This window comes from Mytilus edulis, chromosome 5 (assembly GCF_963676685.1).
Source record: "Mytilus edulis chromosome 5, xbMytEdul2.2, whole genome shotgun sequence".
In the NCBI taxonomy this organism is placed as follows: domain Eukaryota; kingdom Metazoa; phylum Mollusca; class Bivalvia; order Mytilida; family Mytilidae; genus Mytilus; species Mytilus edulis.
In genome coordinates, this window is record NC_092348.1 from 45,690,818 (window position 1) to 45,711,113 (window position 20,296).

The 20,296-nt window shown below is 33.5% G+C and overlaps 1 protein-coding gene across 1 annotated transcript; it reads left to right on the forward strand.

The window, feature by feature from the left end:
- Positions 1-5,309: 5,309 nt before the first annotated feature.
- Positions 5,310-19,911, forward strand: LOC139523803 (monomeric sarcosine oxidase-like). Its single transcript, XM_071318086.1, has 10 exons — positions 5,310-5,480; positions 7,958-8,027; positions 8,738-8,794; positions 9,737-9,868; positions 10,426-10,639; positions 11,997-12,163; positions 12,543-12,729; positions 13,163-13,296; positions 14,117-14,385; positions 19,183-19,911. Exons 1-9 carry the CDS (start codon positions 5,387-5,389, stop codon positions 14,295-14,297), a joined length of 1,236 nt encoding a protein of 411 aa, XP_071174187.1. The 5' UTR covers positions 5,310-5,386; the 3' UTR covers positions 14,298-14,385; positions 19,183-19,911.
- The last annotated feature ends 385 nt before the right edge of the window (positions 19,912-20,296 follow it).

The window sequence follows — 20,296 nt, forward strand, 5'->3', positions numbered from 1 at the left end:
ATATACTAGGCTAAATTACAAGTTTGTAAGATCATTTATATGTATAATAACAAAATAAGTTAATGGAACAGTTGGCTAACATCATTTTGAAGAAAATAATTACGAGTTTTCTCTATTTGAAACAATATTGCACATTTTCGGACAATTTTAACAGGACGAATTAGAAATTCAAGTTAACGTGACAAAACTGTGTAATATGTGAACCTCTTGCATTTATGGCCGCCTGATACCTCCGTCGCATTGAATCAATTAGACGTCGAATGAAGTCTTGAGGGATGTTGTCCCATTCCCTGGAAAGTTCTATTCGGAGCTGAGCGAGCGTTTCCGGTAGATTTGGGCTATTTCTGAGACGTTGTCCAAGTTCATCCCACAGATGTTCGATTGGCGATAAAGCTGGATTCATTTGCTTGCCATGGTAACTCACGAATGTGATTGTTCTCAAAAAAGTTTAACGAAATGTGTGCCACGTGACAACGGGCGTTGTCCTACTGAAAAAGAGGGACGAAAGATATCAAAGGGACAGTCACACTCATATATTTTACGGACGCCATATTGCTGGGTCTTCCAAGTGCTCCACGAAACCTCTTTCTAAATTATTAACATCTATTTTATCAGCAATCAAAGACGGGCTTCAAAGTTATTGTGAAACTGCCTATTCTAGAGGTGGCGTGAATCAGATGTGGATACTTAAAAATTCAAAAGATCTTTTAGAGTACATACAATCTAACTCTCTTTCATCTTGTAACAGTATTAAAACATTTGACTTTTCTACTCTGTACACAAGTATTCCACATTCCAAACTAAAAGACAAATTGAAAGAGTTGGTATTACTTTGCTTCATAAAAAAGAATGGCCAACGTAGATACAAGTATCTTGTCTTAGGGAGGGATAAATCCTACTTTGTAAAGAATCACTCTGATTCAAACAAAAAATTCTCTGAAACTGATATTATCAAGATGCTTGATTTCTTGATTGACAACATATTTGTTACGTTCGGAGGACGTGTTTTTCAACAGACTGTCGGTATTCCAATGGGAACAAACTGTGCCCCTCTACTCGCCGACTTGTTTCTTTATTATTATGAGGCTGACTTCATGCAGGAACTTCTTAGGAAGAAAGACAAGAAGTTAGCAATATCCTTTAACTCTACTTTCCGCTATATAGATGATGTTCTTTCACTAAACAATTCAAAATTTGGTGACTATGTGGAACGCATCTATCCAATCGAACTAGAGATAAAGGATACTACAGATACAATTAAGTCGGCTTCATATCTTGACTTACATCTAGAAATTGACAATGAGGGTCGGTTGAAAACAAAACTTTACGACAAAAGAGATGATTTCAGCTTTCCAATTGTGAACTTTCCATTTCTAAGTAGCAACATTCCAGCAGCACCTGCATACGGGGTATATATCTCCCAATTGATACGATATTCCCGTGCTTGCATTTCCTATCATGATTTTCTTGATAGAGGTTTGCTGCTCACAAGGAAGCTATTAAACCAAGAGTTCCAAATAGTGAAGTTGAAATCATCCCTTCGTAAATTTTACGGACGCCATCACGAGTTGGTTGACCGTTATGGAATAACCGTTTCACAAATGATATCGGATATGTTCCTTACGTCGTAACTACAATCCCCTTCCTTTCATGAATATGACCTACCGAATTAGACTATTTACCGGATTTGTAATCACATAAGCAACACGACGGGTGCCACATGTGGAGCAGGATCTGCTTACCCTTCCGGAGCACCTGAGATCACCCCTAGTTTTTGGTGGGGTTCGTGTTGTTTATTCTTTAGTTTTCTATGTTGTGTCGTGTGTACTATTGTTTTTCTGTTTGTCTTTTTCATTTTTAGCCATGGAGTTGTCAGTTTGTTTTAGATTTATGAGTTTGACTGTCCCTTTGGTATATTTCGTCCCTCTTTCATAGATCGAAAATAAACGCCATGGCTAAAAAATAAAAAGACAAACAGACAAATAATAGTATATATTCAAGGCATAACATAGAAAACTAAAGAATAAGGAACACCAACCCCACCAAAAAGAGGGGTAATATCAGGTACTCCGGAAGGGTAAGCACCCGTGGTGTTGCTCATGGTATTACAAACCCAGTAAATAATCTAATTCCGTAGGTCACATTAGTGGTAAAAAGGGATTGGATTGTAGTTACGACATAAGGAACATATCCGATATCATCTGTGAAGCGTTATACCATAACGATCAACCAACTCGAGATGGCGTCCGTAAAATGTAAGAACTCTTGGTTTAATAGCTTCGAATTCCTTGTAAGAAGTAAGTTAACCCTCTATCAAATATATTACTTTACCTCAACCAAATGCTATAAATCTTATTAATAATGCTTGCTACAGCAAAACACAGATTAAGTTTTGAAATTTTGGTGGCGTCACGTTTACGTTCTAGAAGTATGCCTCTTTACAAATACAAAATTTGTTAAATAATTCGATTCCATTCCAACCAAATGCCCCAACCAACTTTTATGAAACGTTTACACAATGCTTATTGCCACAACATTCAAATCAAGTTCGAATTTGGGTAGCAGCATTTGTTTTGCTGTTCTTTAGTTCTGTCCCCGTATAACGTTACATGCAAGCGGGGCATTTGTGTCCAATGGACACATTCCCCATTTATTTTTATCTGTTGCCCCACGATAAATACGTTCTCCCTTTTTTTAATACTTACTGGTAATTAAAAAATTACAGAAACTTGTAGTGCCGATTGAAAAAATAAAAAAAATGCATGTTAATCAACTGTAAAATAGACTTAAACTAAATGAGATAATCATATTATCCATGCAATTAGGCGGATCTGGGGGCCCATTTCGTGGGGAAAATTTGGTTGATTATATAAGGAATCACTGAAGCATGACTGGAGCGGCACCTCCCCCTTAGCCTAGGTCAGTCAGCCCCCCCTTTCCCCCCCGCTTATGAAAACTTCTGGATCCGCCACTGCATGCAAATAAAAGAGACTGTTAAAACATTATAGATATTTTGCTTTTGAAAATTGTACATAATTAGATTAATAAATGTTTGAAAATTGTACATAATTAGATTAATAACTGTTTGAAAATTGTACATAATTAGATTAATAAATGTTTGATTGTAGAAATCGTTATGTCAATTACTCTCTTGACCAATTTTGTGGAGTTAATTATGGAATCCGTATTTCCGTTTCTTTTAAGCCCCGGTAACAACAGATCGTACGATTTTTTTGTCGTGGAAGATATATAAAATAGTTGTCGTGGCACTGTCGTGCAAAATGTCAAAAAAACATTTCGAGTGGTCACATGTTTATGATGGGTACACGACAGAGAAAAAAGAATTGTAATTGTGCTGTCGTAGGTAACTCGCAAGTCGGTCGTGTGACAGTCGTGGTTTTTTTTAGGTCTATTTTTCAGGTTTTCGTGTCATAGAATGCGCGTGTTACTGTCGTGTCACTGTCGTGCCACTGTCTTGAAACATGCCAGGCTCCATCTTCATGAATCCAACGAAATCACCGGAAGATTCTCGCTCCAACTCTTGCATCAGTGTATACTATTCTTCCCAGACATCATGTTCCGTTCGATCTGTGGCCTAACCCACCAAAGTCGGGCGTTTCGCTGGTTCCTATACTATTCACGGGCTTAAATTAACGCTAACAGGACCATATTTTGCTCTTGTTGGAGTCCGGCAATGCGCCTATTTAGCAGGACCAAGTGTAATCGTTCTGATTGAATAGTCATCCTCTTTAAACGGCAGACGTTATGTTTTTCCAAACATTCATTCCCGCCGAATTGTATCCTTCTGAATAAAACAAAAATATGTTGCACGCCGAACAAACCACTGTCGTACTACAGATAATCAATGTTGTGCGAGCATCGTACGAAATTTGGTATTCGTGAGACAATCGTGCGACTGTATCACGAGTGTCTTACGACAGTCGTTGGATTGTAGTACGACAGTCGTGCAGCAGTTGTAAGTATTTTCTTTATTAAAATGGTTTATATTGATACCCACGACAATGTGTTTATCGCACGACAGTGGTAAGACACTATCACGACAGCCACAAGACAGTGACACGACAAAAAATCGTAGAGCAAAAAAGGTGCATGTCTAATTTTCGACATACGACAGCGCCACGATGCTCAACATATCGTGCGACTGTCGTACGATGATCACGAATGACCCATGATTTGACCAATTTTCATGTCGTGGCGCTGCATAAATGTGTCGTTGGTTCGTTGTGACCAGGGCTTTAGATTCACGTTTTTCTACATATTTGAGGAAATTTTAAGCGTGACATTATATAGCCGCATGTCAATTATTTACCTTAGGATGTCAGTTTTTTATTATTGTGGGCCAGCTGTCTCATTAAAATATATCTCTGATTATTCAAAGATGGTGAACCTCTAATTCAATAACACAAAGTGAACAACTTCTGTGTTATTCTACATGTTCTAATCATTACCAAGTTGAACTTTAAATAAACGATACAACAAATACAGAAGTGTCCACGTCAAGGTTTGATCAACAAACACTTTAAAATCAAGAGTGAGGGTTCATATGTTATTTTTATCATGTAACTGGTCAAGATATCAATGTGATATTCAAAACTTTTAATTCAAAGAGAAAGATAACGAAAGGACAGATAAGACTTAGTCCTTACAAAATTATATACAACACGAACCCAATTAAAATAGTAAGCCTGTTAAAAGGGAAAGGGTTAATTGCACCTCTTTTTTTAAATCCTCTCATTTTAATTGTTTTATTTGAATTAAATTATGGTGCTAACTGCTAAACCAGAAATGCTTTCAAAACGGAAAACCTTACAACACAGCCTTTTGTTAACATTGTTAATTGCTGTAAAAAAAAAAAAAATTGAACCCAATAAGTAAGTTTGTAAAAAAAAATAAGTAAAAAATAATGAAAATTAATATTAGATAAGCAAGTACTTCAAGTCAAAAAGGACGTTCATTCCAACTGTAGATGAAATGATTTTCAATTTTTCAGTTCGAATAACTTTTTTGGAAAAAGGTTCTTCAAGGTTTTTCAAAATTACGTTTTTTTAGTGTTTAGGATTAATAAAAGTTTTGTTTTAAAAAGTTTAAATTCTGAAAAGTTAGTACCATTGAGATATTTTTTTCCAATTCAATAACGTAGATTCTAACAAATATAAACAGTGTGCATTCATATTCAGATCTGGTGTCCTTAATTATCTATTTTTATCTAGTGTGTTTTCATTATAATTCAGTATATTCATTGACACGAACGAATGGTTTTGTACAGGTATAGTTTTATTTAACCTTGACAATTTTATCTTAAAATAAGTATGTCAGGTTTATTAATCTCGTGAGGTCTGTATAAGTAAATTATAGAAACAACATTATGGACGGAAGAAGGTATTTTGAGTACATTGTTGTCGGCTGTGGTGGAGTTGGTAGTGGGACATTATATTGGCTCTCGAAAAAAGCCGGTATAGGTACGTTTCTATATATTTTCAATTCAATTTCAAGTGATAGACACTTAAACATTCATTTAAGTATATGCATGCATATCACACTATGCATATACCAGTGTATGCTGTACAGATAAGCATGTTCTTATCTCATAGTATATGCAATCACATGCGTTAGAAATTGACGTTACCACGAATTATTTCTTTAATTAATAGATATAAGACGATGTGGTATGCGTGCCAATGCGACAACTCTTCATCCAAATAACACTTTATAAAAGTAAACCAGTATAGGTCAATTTCCGGCATTCAACACGGTACATTGGCTCACACCGAACAGTAAGCTTTAAAGCCGCCCCCCCCCCCCCCCCCAAATCAAAAATAACAACTAGAATAACCATTCCTGAAGACGGGAAACCCAACGGTCTAATGTATATAAAAACGAGAAACCCTTATGAACCACATAAACAGACGATAACCACTGAACATCCGATTCCTGACTTAAGATAAGTGCAAACAATTGAAGCGGGATTAAAGATAGCCACATTAAAATGAACCCTTGTAACAAGTTAACTACAGAGGGTGAGATAGGTGTAGATATTTATGGTGGATACAATTCTTCTGTGTCAAAAATGCTCCCATTTTGTTACTGACAGTAAAAATGTCAATCCGTCATGACGGTCAAAATTATTGAAAGGACATATCTATTGTAGTATTATAAAGTTTTTTTTTACTGACCCATTTTTCGAAAAACGATTTCACAACGGGGAGTAGGTGTCCAGAGATAACAGAATAATGTTCAACCTCTGTTTTTTCAACTGGTATTGATATCAATTGATGTTAAATTTGGAAAAAAAATTAAGCACTTAGTATAACATGTATAAGGGGTAAATATAAAATAAAAAGCATTCAATTTGGTTCTTGTTTTTATTTGGACACGAGAGTCATAAGGTCCGAGACCACAATTATTTCGTAGTGCATTTCTTTTAGAACATAAATGAAAATAAAAAAAATCCCACCTGCGCTTTTTCAAAGAAATGTTTAGTGTGTTGTACTACTTTTGGGACAAATTATATTAAAATTATAGAAAACTTTATCGTCTCTAACTCAAAATATGGACAATTTTATGTTTAGGGTGTCTTGAAATCATTTGACAGCTTCCGAAGTGGTGATTTTAAACCTTTTTTCAGCTGCACCAAATCACTACTTTCCTTTAAAATTCTGGACCCAAATTTTTTTACAGTGTAATTTCACCCCCCCCCCCCCCCCCTACTTGCAATTTGAGGCATTAAACATGGAGAAATAAATTTGGAAGGGGTATAAAAATTAATGGCAAGTAACCCACTGTCAACACTAGGGACTATATTTGTACGAAAATCAAGGGACGACAATGGTGGTCTCGGACCATATTAGCAGCTATTGTCCTCTGGATAAAAAAATGTTTCTTTCATTGTGTCTATTTCTTTTTGACAAGAAACTTCTATATAAGCAATCCCTTTTAGAATCTGTTTAAATATTTTTTATGATTGATGTACAATACTACGTCACACATAACCAAATAAGGCAATGTAGTTGTTGTTTGGCGATTATGACGTTAATATTTTGATAATCAGTCATAGTTTTTTAATTTATACGCTAGTTCAGGTGATGGCGAGCAATGTTCTATCTCCCGCAGGAAAAGTTTACCTCAGATGAAATTGGGTATAACATCTATGCGTGTTTCGGTACTTGTACATCCTCGGCTTTTATTAGAGCGACCCTGTTGAATTAAGGCAAACCAAACAAATCACTTTAGACGGATTAAACTTATAGTGTAATAGAGGTGATTCGCCCATGGTTTTGTGCACCACGAATTCGGGAATATCTTATCCCAGCTGACAATGCATAGATATTTGTATGAACCGTGTAAGCCCAGTTATCATAGTAAAAATATTTCTTTTTGTCTCCAGCGAAACTGTGTTATTCCACTACGGTGTAATATCCATTAGGGCTAATATGTTTATAGCCAAAAAACATGCATGTCAATATGAAATATGATGTGTATATACATGGGTCTACAAAATGTGGATACCTGTTTATTGGCATTTCACAAGGTCATGTTTTTTTTTCTCTTACTGTTAATGCCGTGTTTACACTAAACCTATTGGACGATTGATGTGTACCCGATTGATGTTATTTACTTGTCTAATGAAAGATCATGGGATGGATGCATACTTTTTAAAAGGGTGTAATTCTAGACAAAGTCTATAAAAACTGCTGACTGGAGGGATGCAATTTTTTATGTTAATGATTTTAACGCTAAAAAGATTCCATAAATGGTTCGAAACATGAACCTTTTTTGGCGATGCAAAGGGGGAATACGCCCTCATCAACCTCTTGGATCCGCCACTGGCATAGATTAAATATACCAGTAAATATATACAGCAGCGACCATGGACCATCGTTACTTAAAACTGTGGTAAATATTTCTATAATGTATATCTATTGTATGATTTTAATAGATGTTCTCGGTCTTGAACAGTTTGAACTTGGACACCATAATGGAGGTTCACAGGATCACTCAAGGATCATGTAAATATTTTATTTTGAAGGTTTCCATTATAAATGTATGAAGATGTGATATGATTGTTAATGAGATAACAATATTTTACCAGAGACCGAAGGATGTAAATTTAAGTCACCATAGGTCTTCGTACGGCTATCAACAATAGGCAAACTCCATTCCGTATATTTAACCATAAACGGTCACAGAAAGATAAAATGAGAAAAAGAAAATATATAGAGGGAAAACTTCTAAACTGATTATTGAAGCTAAAACAAAGTATGCAACCAGCAACTTCACTAGTTTTTCATTTAATTGAATGCTTTAGTTTTTTTTTTCTTTGTTGGGTTTTTTTGTGTGTACCATATGAAATATTGTAAGCACATAATATTTTATTACAACTAATATTCAACCGATAACTGTTTTAATAGGCTTTCATCATATTAGATAAGAACTTTGACATTGTTAATGAAATTCATCTTGAACTAATATTCGCAGAGTGTAATTGTCATATAGTTTGATTTGTGAGTGTCTTAGATCTTGAGTATACTTTTGAAAAGTAAATCAAAATCTTTTATACATGTGGTGCGTACAAATACTTATATAAAGCTTTCCCTGGTTAACATGTAATTTCATCAGGAAAACGCAAACCAAAATGTTATTAATCATCAATTTGTTTAGTTTGCAACAGTGATGCGCAATGTAAAAATTCGTGATTTTTCATCATCTTTATTTACAGACGACTAGCTTACCACGATAACAGATATACTAAACTTACACCAGATACCTACAAAGTGTAAGTACTTTATAAACAACAATTGGTATGCGCAAAATAGACGTGCATGTTAATATAAGTAATGGAGCAACCGTTTAACTTCAAAGGGAGAGGGGGGCTTGGGTTCTTAGTCACACATTTATTTAGTTTTTTGACGCGATCAATCAGGCTATTCTTTTTCCATTATTTAACAGTAAAACGTAGGGGGAAAGGGTGAATTTGCATTCATAATAATTTTGATTGTTATCTACTTGACCAGCATTTTTTTCCTCCATCAAATTCGGGATCAGAATATTTTTTTTATTTTTTTTTTGGAAAAAAACATAAGTCCCCCTCCCCCGGCAAGTTAATTGGTCATTCCCTGAGCTGTTAAAAAGAGAAAAGGAGTACATTCTATTTCTTTTTAGTGTATATTGATAAACATCGGTTTGTTTGATGACCCAAAGGAGGGTCTGGATTGGGGCCTTAACGTAGTGACTTTCGTTGTTCCATCGGGTTATATTTTTTTTCTTCATAGAAGTAACATTTGTTTTTATATTTATCATGGATTTCTTTAATTTTTAATTATTTTAAGGTAAGTATTTCTCAATTTTTTTAGTCCCGCTATTCACCCCCCCCCCCCCTCCCTTCCCTCGATTTTTATCTCATTATTTCTCTCTTTTAGCCTCTGAAGTATTCTTTTGTTTTCTCTATTGTATATCTTTTGGCCCAGCTTTCTGTAGTAATGATCCGTTATTCTCTATTCTAAAACCCCTATCAAGACAATCGTATATCATGGCAATTTGAGAAAATTTTCACTAAACAACACGGTTAATGAGTAAACAAAAAAAATAAAGTCTGGACATTAATTTCATGACGCGATGTGTATAGAAGAAAACCACAGTGTTGTGTTTGTTTGGGGAAAGGGGGGAGGGTGTCAATCTTTTCTCATTTCATTTACCTACTTACCTTTAATTTACAAAGATGGGAAGCAGTAGAGAAGGAAGCCGGTGTACAGTTAGTGTACAACACAGGAGGAGTTCAATTTACCAGAAAAGACGAAATGTCTCATGTCATCGACGCTTATGCTAAAGCAATGGCCGAAAATAATATCAGGTATTTTTTAACGTTTATACAAGTAATTATTATATTGTTGTTGTTTTTTTATTTAATATGCGAATAATTCAAATGTACGTATTTGGAGAGAGTATCGAACCTTTAACCTTACTTTTGAGACCTTAGTTACAAAAACGTTTTCGTTGTTATCATCATATTAAAAAAGACAAAGAACCTTGCCGCAGAGACACTACCAAATACATGTATTTATTTTCCCGGAAGCTTGATGGCCGAATCTAAGAAATGAATTACTGTATCTCTAGACTCTGCCCATTGATTTAGTGAGTTCGAATCCTGCCGGTTGCAGTTTGCTCGATTCTAATATCAATAGGTTAGGATTACATGGATTATCAGTGTTCCACTGAAGGTCGGTGGTTCGGACAAGCTTCCTCCACCAAAATAAACTGACGACCACCATAAAGAAATAACACAATAGTCCTGAAAGTGGTGTTAAACTCCAAGTAACAAATGCAATCAAATAACCGAGTGTCTGAGACAAAAATTTGCTATATGATGAGATTTCTTTAAGCATATCTATTTAATCTATATTTTGTCAGTTTTGAAAGACTAACGGGAAGCCAGCTCAGAGCTAAATTTCCACAGTTTGAAATAGATGATACTTACGATACAATTTATCAACCAATAGCTGGACTCGTAGATGCAGCTCTTGCAAACTCTGTTCATATTCAACTTGCTAGAGCCAATGGAGCTACTGTTTTAGAACACTGTCCTGTCCAGAAAATTGAAAAGTTGCCTAATGGAAGAGTACTGGTATGTTGATGATGATAACATTTGCAGTAAGCGAGTTGTCTTAATAAAAAATATAATTAAATGTTATTGTTTTTAGGGGGCGGGGTTGCTAATGTTTTTTCCTTCTGATCAAGTAACTGTATTATTGAGATATTTGCGTTAATGCAGCATCAATAAGATAACGTTAATCTACTGAATCATACAATTTGGTAGGAGAACCAACTAATTATTTTTGTTTCAAAATCTAATTGGTCCAATAAGTCTCAGCGTCTTTACTATATACATGTATAAGAGAAGTATCTTTATTCCATTTTAGGTGCAACTCAGTTTAAATAAAGGCAACAGTAATAACAATTAAACTCAGTTTAAGTCCGTTTAAAATATAAGAAGCGGAATTGAAAACCTAAAATAGATGTTTACTTTACAGAAAATGTTTCAATGTATCAAAAAACATACTTGTTTGTAAAAATAATTTTTAATAGTCATTAGTAATTTATATTTTATTAACGGACATTTTGTTTAAGAAGGAAACGAAAATCATATTGATGACATATATTTGACAATTTAAGGAGGCTCGCGGATACAAAAATTTCGGCCAAAAATTAAACATTTGTTTTTACTTGCATTATAAATTTGATTTATTACACTATTAGATATAACTTTATGACATGGTACAAAATTCAACCAGAAAAATCGATTCGGTTTGGCCCGGATGACTTTTAAAATGTTTATAGCATTAAAAAAAGCTCTAAATTATCTTCCTTTGGTGCAAAAATGGCATTTTTTGGCTTTAAAATTGAAATAGCTTTTTTAACTCATCGGTGACCTATACTTTTTATTATTGTTTTCAAATAAGCTGTACATAAACTAAATATTTGTAAAATTTAAGCGATTTCTGTAATTTAGTTCTTTTTTTGTTTGTTTCGATATTAGCTCTATTTCTCCTATTAGTTCAACAGGGGAAAAAAAGGACATTAACAAAAATGTATGCTTCTTTCGGTGGCAGATTGTGAGCTGAAATGAACGGCGACCCCATTTTTTTTATTTCATTTTTCTATTAAGGATATGATAGAGTTCATTTATAAAAAAAATAAAGCGAAATCTTATATTAAGAAAAAAAAATGATTTAGTCCCGCGAGCCCCTTAAACATATAAATATAGGGCAAATATGTAAAGATACATGTAAGTTTCTACTTTACCTAGTCCTGATGGTAGGGTTGCCAATAAGAATGTTGTTTTGAAGTATTTCAAAGGTGTACATTGTTATCTTATAATATTTGATTATAGAAAAACAAATAGAAATAAAGCAAGTCGTCTTGTGTTGTGTAATTCGCATTGGATTAGATAATTTGTCAAATATATCACTTATCCTTTCCAGGTACATACCCCAAAAGGAGTATTTCAGTGTCGTCGTCTAATAGTCACTGCTGGTGCTTGGATAAACCATGTTCTTGGATCTATTGGTGTCCATATACCAGTTTATGTTACGCAAGAACAAGTCACATATTTTGCTACACCAAACGTAAAAGATTTTACAAAGGCAAAGTAGGTTGAAATTATAATCAATTTTGAATATAAGAGAACATTTAATATCCCGAGATCGCACTGCAATCTATTGGTATTTATGTAGACTGGTTATACTGTATCCGTATGATGTCAGAACGTAGTCAAAATGGTATACGAGGTACATGTAACCAGTACGCATTAACATTATAAAGTATATACGTTAGTTGAGTTCTTGTTGTAGATTAAACAACAATTGCTGAATACTTTACTTACAAAAATATTACATACATGTGAAATTTATCCTTTGGTTTGATATCTTTAAAATTTCGCTCTCACAATTCATGTTCTGTGTATCTTAACTTGAGCACAATCCGTGCCATTTATATCCTTTCATCCTTTATTTCTCATTTATTTGAAGGTACCCGATATGGATTTATCACTCAGCTAAATACGACTTTTATGGGATGCCAATGCATGGGAATTCAGGAAGCAAAATTGGGATAGACGCTGGTGGTCCAGTTGTTTCCGTTGACACACGGAATTATGAACCAGACAAGACAAGAGAACAAGCTTGTATAAAACATCTGGAGAGAACAATACCAAGGGTAATATTGTTTATCTATTAGACAAACCGTCAAACACATGATTTCTATCCTTTTATCGAATGTAAAAAATGATACTATAAAAAAGAAGATGTGATAAGATTGCCAATGAGACAACTCACCACAAGAGACCAAAATCACAGTATAGACAAATCTGATCAGAAAAGAAATTAGAAAATAAAATAATAACACCCGAAAAACGACCGAAGAAAAACAAATGAAGAAAGACAATCAAAACTTACTTTTAATCAAAAGATTAGACATTTGAAATAGCTATTGCACAGTATGTTCTAAAAAAAATATAGTATTACACATTGTACATGTTGTATAATAAGTACATGCAATCATGTATATTTAAGAATCGAACATAAGAATCTATTTATATTTAATGTATATTTTTTTTTCCTCCTCTTTACAAATAAATAAATTTTGTTAGTCCTTAGGACCTATAATGTACACTAAGACATGTCTCTACACAATGACACCGGACCGTCATTTTGTTGTGGATGATTGTTCTAAGAATGGATGGGATAATGTGATCGTCTGCTGTGGAGCTGGTCATGCGTTTAAGTACGCGGTATACTATGTGATTATGTAGAATTATTAGAATAAGTAGGAAAATAGGGCCATTTATGCGGGAAAAAAATCATTCGTTATTTTCCGTCATAATAACATCACATAGCGAATTAAAAAAGAAAAGATACTGCGAAGTATTATTAATATCAAGAATATGACGAGAGATAATTGAAACAAGCCCCACAAAGTCACATGATGGTCTCCCATGATGATTGAACTATAAGCCGTCAGCATACAATAATCATCTAATAAATTGAAGAAAGACTATAGAAAAATTTGTATTTACTCAATAGCACAAATACCACAAGACTGTAGGAAAGGACAACAGTAAACACCATAATAGTGTGAACTAAACATATCATCCTTGTAATATATGTATAAAATTGAGAATGGAAATGGGAAATGTGTCAAAGAGACAACAACCCGACCATAGAGAAGACACCAGCAGAAGGTCACCAACGAACTGTGATTTTATTTTATAGAATTTTGCTTTTACTCTTATTACATGTCCTCAAATAGGGTGAGGTTTCTGCACATGAAAATAAAACAAAAACTTACTAGTATAACATGTTGCGCTAGTGCCAGTTTATCTGAATCATCCGTGCTTTTCGTTATTGTTTTGTTGTTGTATGTTTATAGTTTGTTTTGAATGAGTCAATAATTGATGATTGATGTTGTTCCTGTACTGTCCAGTATGTTTTTATAATTTGTGTGCCATTTTGGTTTTCGTCTTTTGTTTATTTAATTGCCTACGTGATATGGACGAAACCTATGGAAAGTGTACACTTCATATTATTTAATATTTTTTTTTCAGATTTGCCAGTCTTTTAGGAAAAATACTAAGTGAAATGGCAATAAATGGCAAAACCAAGTATGATATTTCGAAGTTTAATATAGACAGAGAAGCGATCACAAACCCTGACTGGACACCAACATTATACATGGGCACTGGAGGAAAAGTTCCGACGAAGCAGAGCTCAGCTTCGAAACTGTAATAGTTTGAACTGTGTATTCGATGAATAATGAAATCTAATTGAACTTTATTATTTTTCATTTTTTCTAAACAATAATTTAAATAGAACAGTGGGAAAGCCACGGATCGATTCTGCGCCTCCTTCCATATGACGTAAAGGCCAGAAAATCAAGGGCGACAATCGCGATTTTTCATAGAGGGCGACAGTATCGCGCCATCGCGGCAATTTGTTTACATCGTGTACGTGTGATTTTTCGAGAAATTTATCATTAAAGACAATTAAACTTGTGTCATTTCATCATCAATTAGTTATATAGGTAAGTTTTACAGGTGACCATGCTATTTTTTCTTCTTAGAAGATTTTAATTTACAAGAAACGAACATCTGAAAGTGGCAAATGACGTTGTTAATTTGGGAGATAAAAATATGGCGGGTGTTTTCCCCTTCTGAAAATAACTGACACATTTGCATCCTATTGGCTATTTAAATATAAAATGACCAAAAATAGTATCTATGATGATAGGAGTCACTAAATATTTGCATAAATACCCATCACTCCGTGTCAAATTGTAACTGAGGCTGCGAAAAGGAAGCACACAAATCGACGCCATTTTTCAACAGATTAAGGTTTCTGAGCTCACGAAATCCTAGTATTATTACTTTTAATGGTTAGTAGAAAGATATTAATACTATCCATAACATAATTTATTGATCTGATCGGGTTATGGCTATATGTTTGCCTCTTTTCGATTCTTAAATCCAGTAAATTTCCGAAGACCACATGTAAATAAACGCCCCTTTTCCAGCGTGAGACTTCAATTTGAATAAAACTTCAATTTTGGCAGGTCAATGTTAGCATTTGAATTTTAATTAAAGTTTTGCAGTTGTGTAATGCACATGTGCTGATTTGTTTGGTTGTCTCGAATAGTAAAAAGGTGAATATTTTTATTTTTGAACCCAAAAAGTGTGACAAAAAACACAAAAAACAAACAACATAAAAATATATGAAAAAAATAACTACCCCAGGACAAAGGGGGGTTCCAACTATATGTCCCCATTCAAATGCATTGATCGTCCTCAAAAAGGGAGATTCCAATCCCTGGAACCCTATCCCTGGATCTGCCACTGGGAACTATGATTATTAAAACGTATAAAGAATTAGAGAATTATTACTATAGGAACAAGAATAGAGAAAAATTACCATAAAATAAGTAAAAAATAGAGCAAATGACATGCTAGTCCAATTTATTATGAAGTCTGACAAGACTACTTTTTTTCTGGGACGACTTCCTATGCATCCCAGAAAAAAATCATAATATTCTTAGCAGCAAGCCTTAGGTCTGGTCATAATCATTTTGAACTACTGTAAATTCAGAAATTATTGCGTGCACTTATTATTGCGATTTTGTCATTTTAAACTTGAATGCAATTTTGATTTTTACGATTTTGAGAAAAGTCATGCTTAATTCAGTTAAAATATTACAAAATGCAAGTTTTAATTATTGCGTTTACAACTCTGTCGCATTTTTAACAATAATAAAAACCTCGCAATAATTTCTGAATTTACAGTATTGATGTGCTAATTTATATATTGAGGAAAGAGAAATTATGGACAAAAAGTATAAAAAAATAGAGACCAATGAACTAAAAGATTAAATGATAAAGAAATGCAGAACACCCCATCCAGACCCTTGTCTATGTGAACAACAGTACTATTATTTTTGCTGAATAGTGCATATGGGCATGTAAAATATCTTTTAAAGATTTCAGATATATTCACCAGTAGGAAAGTATAAATTCTGTCCCTCCTTCCATGCTAAAAAAAATTATGTGATTTATTGTTGAATTTTATTGCCACCTTCAGTATTGGCTTGGTGTTGTGGCCAGGTTTTATTGGCGTTGGATACATTTATTATCAATTACTGGTATGAAGAATTAAAGATATGAATGATTGAATGAAAAGTTATCTTTTATATAACAGATACCTGTAAGATAATTTAATGTTGCATATTACGTTATACTTTATTAAAACATTTTTTATATCTTTTAAAAAGGTTGATATGTTATTATGGTGATGAATTTTAAATACTAAGTAAATGAATTTATAAGTAGAAAATTTTACCGAACATCTGTTGGTGTGTATAAGTATTACCTTTTCTAGAGAACCTTTTTCGGGACGTCTGGATTGGGTAATTTTATAGCTCAGGATTTCGAGATTGATCCTTCAGATTCCAGTATTTCCTTTCAACATTTTTTTTTTTAATTGGGACCTCAGAAGATCATGTTTTTGTCAGTAGACAATTAAAATATATTATAATTTACCGATCATATACATGCAGCAAATCTAGAGAAGTTTGAAGTTATATTCATTTGATAATATCATCTGCATAAATTATATATTTTCAGATAACAATAGGAATAAGAAGAGCAGGATTTCTATATTGAGGATTTACATGTATGGGACAGAAGACTATTTGACTTGATTTTACTTTAAAAACTTTTTAATTTTAACAATAGTTCTCCTTAAATGTTTAAAATACTTTTTACATATTTTTCATTTTAACATTATTTTTATGACTTTGTATTTATTCATCATTTAATAAACTTTTATTTCTAAACATTTTTGTATTTTCAAATATACATACAATGTGAAACACTCCACCATTTTATATTGATTATGTGGGGTAAATGTACATGAGACACTATACTGTTGCAATACAATATTACTTAATGTCATTGAAAAACCTGAGATTCATTGATGCAAAGCTACATGTAGCATATTCATAGGGCCCCCCTTTCATAAGAAAAAAATGTTGATTAAATAGGGAATCACTGGAGCGGGTCCCTCCTAAGTTAGTCAGCAGCAGAAACCCCTTACCCCCCCCCCCCCCCCCAAAAAAAAAATAGAAAAAGTTCTGGATCTGTCACTGGTATCAGAAATATACATGTATGTACTGTAGTATTTGAGACAAGAAAAAAAAAGATATAAAAAGTCAAAATGATGGTCTTTTATTCTTTATAAGGTTTGAATGACTTAAATGGAAAGTTTCTAGAATTGTTCACTTCTCCTAGACATAGTGAGGTCTCTCAAGTAGCCTATCATGACATGACTTTTCACTGTTTTGCTTCCATGTAGATTTCAAAGTGTGGTAACCCCTGCACCTAAATAAATCATTTTCAGTAGATACATATCTCTTTTTTCAGACTTTTTGATGAAAAGTTTAAACTAATATACAAATTAGAAAAAAGAAAACTGATCAACTTGAACCCACAACATATAATTGAGCTCAGGTGCTCTGGAAGAGTAAGCAGATCCTGCTCCTTGTGTAGTATTATGAATGAGATGTCTATGTACCCTTTTCCTAGATATGTAAACACATGATTTTGCAAATTATTGCAATTGTGTGCTTTTAGAATGGAGTAAAATGTGTGAAAGGGTATTCTATTGCAGAATAATCAGCACACAGATATAGGAATGGTATGATTCTTAATAAAGAATAGATCCTGTGTCCAAGATTTGTTTTCTTGTAAACTGGTGTAAAATAAAAATATGGGTCAAGCAGTTATATCAATGCAACAAAACAGGATCACCAAAATCAGAGTGAGACATTCATATACCAGACCTTGGAAGTGATATAGCATTTTGTTAATGCTTTAAATGGTCATATACATGTAGCTCTAACATGTATTAAGAATTTGATGTACTAGGCATTGGGCATTCCTATTGAATGTTAATCTCAAGTTCTCAAGAGTTAAATATGCCCCAGGGCCCAGAAACACTCAAACATGAATAGTTAGTCACAGTGTACATCAGTTTGCTTGATAAGCATGATAAGGACAGACATTTATAAACATGTGTGAGTGTTTAGGCAGGCAATTCTTGTTGATTGGTACATGTACTTTTTAAAATTGACAAGTTGAAACATTTCAGATTTATAATAATTTACAGAATCAAAGAATGACTGTAACCATTACCCTAAAAATTGGCTTAAAACAAAGACTAGCTGAGTGCTTACACTTTGCACTTTTGCATGCTTATTCAGACAACAACTTTTGACTAACTGAATTTTTTTTTGTTGAAAAAAGGGGGGTAGGTCTACTTCCAGACAATGGAAGTTATTTATATGGACAAATTCGTTCATAGATTAAATCAGTTTCAATGTAATACATAAATCTCGCCCATAAATCTGTTATACATCAGCAGCATAATTAAATAACTACAGAAAATGTGATACGAGGAGTTTGAGCAAATTGTAAACATCAACAAATGACGTTGTAAAGCCTTCAACCACTCAACGTTTTAAGAAAAATATATTTAAAATCCTGAAAACATCATCACCCTTCGTTGTCTCAATCAATTTTGTGCTTAAAATCTGTAAAATATGACATAATTTGCTTGATTTTGCACCGAAATAACTCCCAAAACGTCTGGAAAATGTTGAAAATTGACCTCCGGTTGAAGTATTTATTATGTAAACAAGACTCAGAGTGACGGGGAATCCTGTACATAGTCATGTGCCCATATGTTTCTAGGTCACATTTATTTATATCTCGACCAATGAAAAGCTTTAGGATGCATTTGTGTCAGTTGTTGGTAGTCGTGGGGATTACCCGCGGTTTTTTGGAAATCAACGGAGGTAGTCTTTTGGATTATCATATTTCAGTAACGGAGCACTTAATTGAATACCGAATTTGGCAGTCGTGTGACAAAATCTATTCTAATGAAAAATTAAACTCAAATACTGATGGATGATAAGTTGTTTTAATAGATTTATTGTCTGAAGCACAGGCTACGTTTTTGTTTACACGCTGGTTACAGCGCCACCTCAAAATTTTTAGATTATGTCCCCTTTCCCGCGGGACTACCGGAAGTAGCTCTTCAATGTCACTGGCTTTCCCACTGGAAGGATACAAGAAAGAAGGTTCAATGACGTTTTGATTTTAGTGATTGGTGCATTCCACATTTGTAAAAGCATTAACGGCATAACCTATAACAAACAACACGCCTTAAACAAACCATGTATACTGATAATATTTGGAACCGAAATTAAACGCTGCAACCCCGCAAAAATTGCAAAGACTAACCGAACATTCTAATTTCAGTAAAGTTAAAAACTAAAATGTAAACATACCAACGATAATTGTCTTTGTTGTTATAAATGAATATGTAAATGTGTATCATGTGTATCCAACCGAATTAAAACAAACTGTCAAGGCAGTTTAAGAATTCAATCTTTCTTTACAATTATTTGATACATCTACAAACTATATTTTGTCATGAAGACGTAAATGTTTATAACATGACAATTTAGTGTAACTTACGGTCATACCGAGCGTATATTTATACATTTTATTTGTGAAAGCAGGGATTTTGTAAAATCTTTGAAATCTGTAGCAAATTGTAAAATCAGTAGCCGTTTTACTGCTTTTGTACAATATCAGAAAAGCCTTTTTTTAAACATGTTAAGCTCACCTTCAATATTGGTGGGGCTTTTGGAAAATCACTAATTAGATATGTAAACCTTTTACAAATATACATGACTTAACAACAGGAATGCATTTCTATCAGATATATAAAATTATATATCATAAATTAAAAATCTGGTAAATTAATCCGATAAACACATTGTGACCTAGTTATAATAGTATGTGTCTATGAACACTCGGATTTCTTCAAGCAAATCATACATGATTTATTTCAATGATTCATTGCAATAGTTCCTTGAAAATTGAGACAAGAAAATGCTAGTCTGTCTATTATGCCGACAATCATAAATTGTTCCTTTTGTAAACTTAAGACCAGTTAAGTTGGTAACTTTACGGGGTAAAATGACTCCATTCATTCATTTCCTTTTTCAATTTAAATATCCTATATCAAACTCGGATGTTTATAAAAAAAAACGATACCAGAATTATTATTTCGTTCTCCAAATGGACATTTCGTCTATAAAGGACTCATCGATGACGCTCGAATATAACAGTCAAAATCTAGTGAGAAGATGAGGAGCATTGAGAACCCTA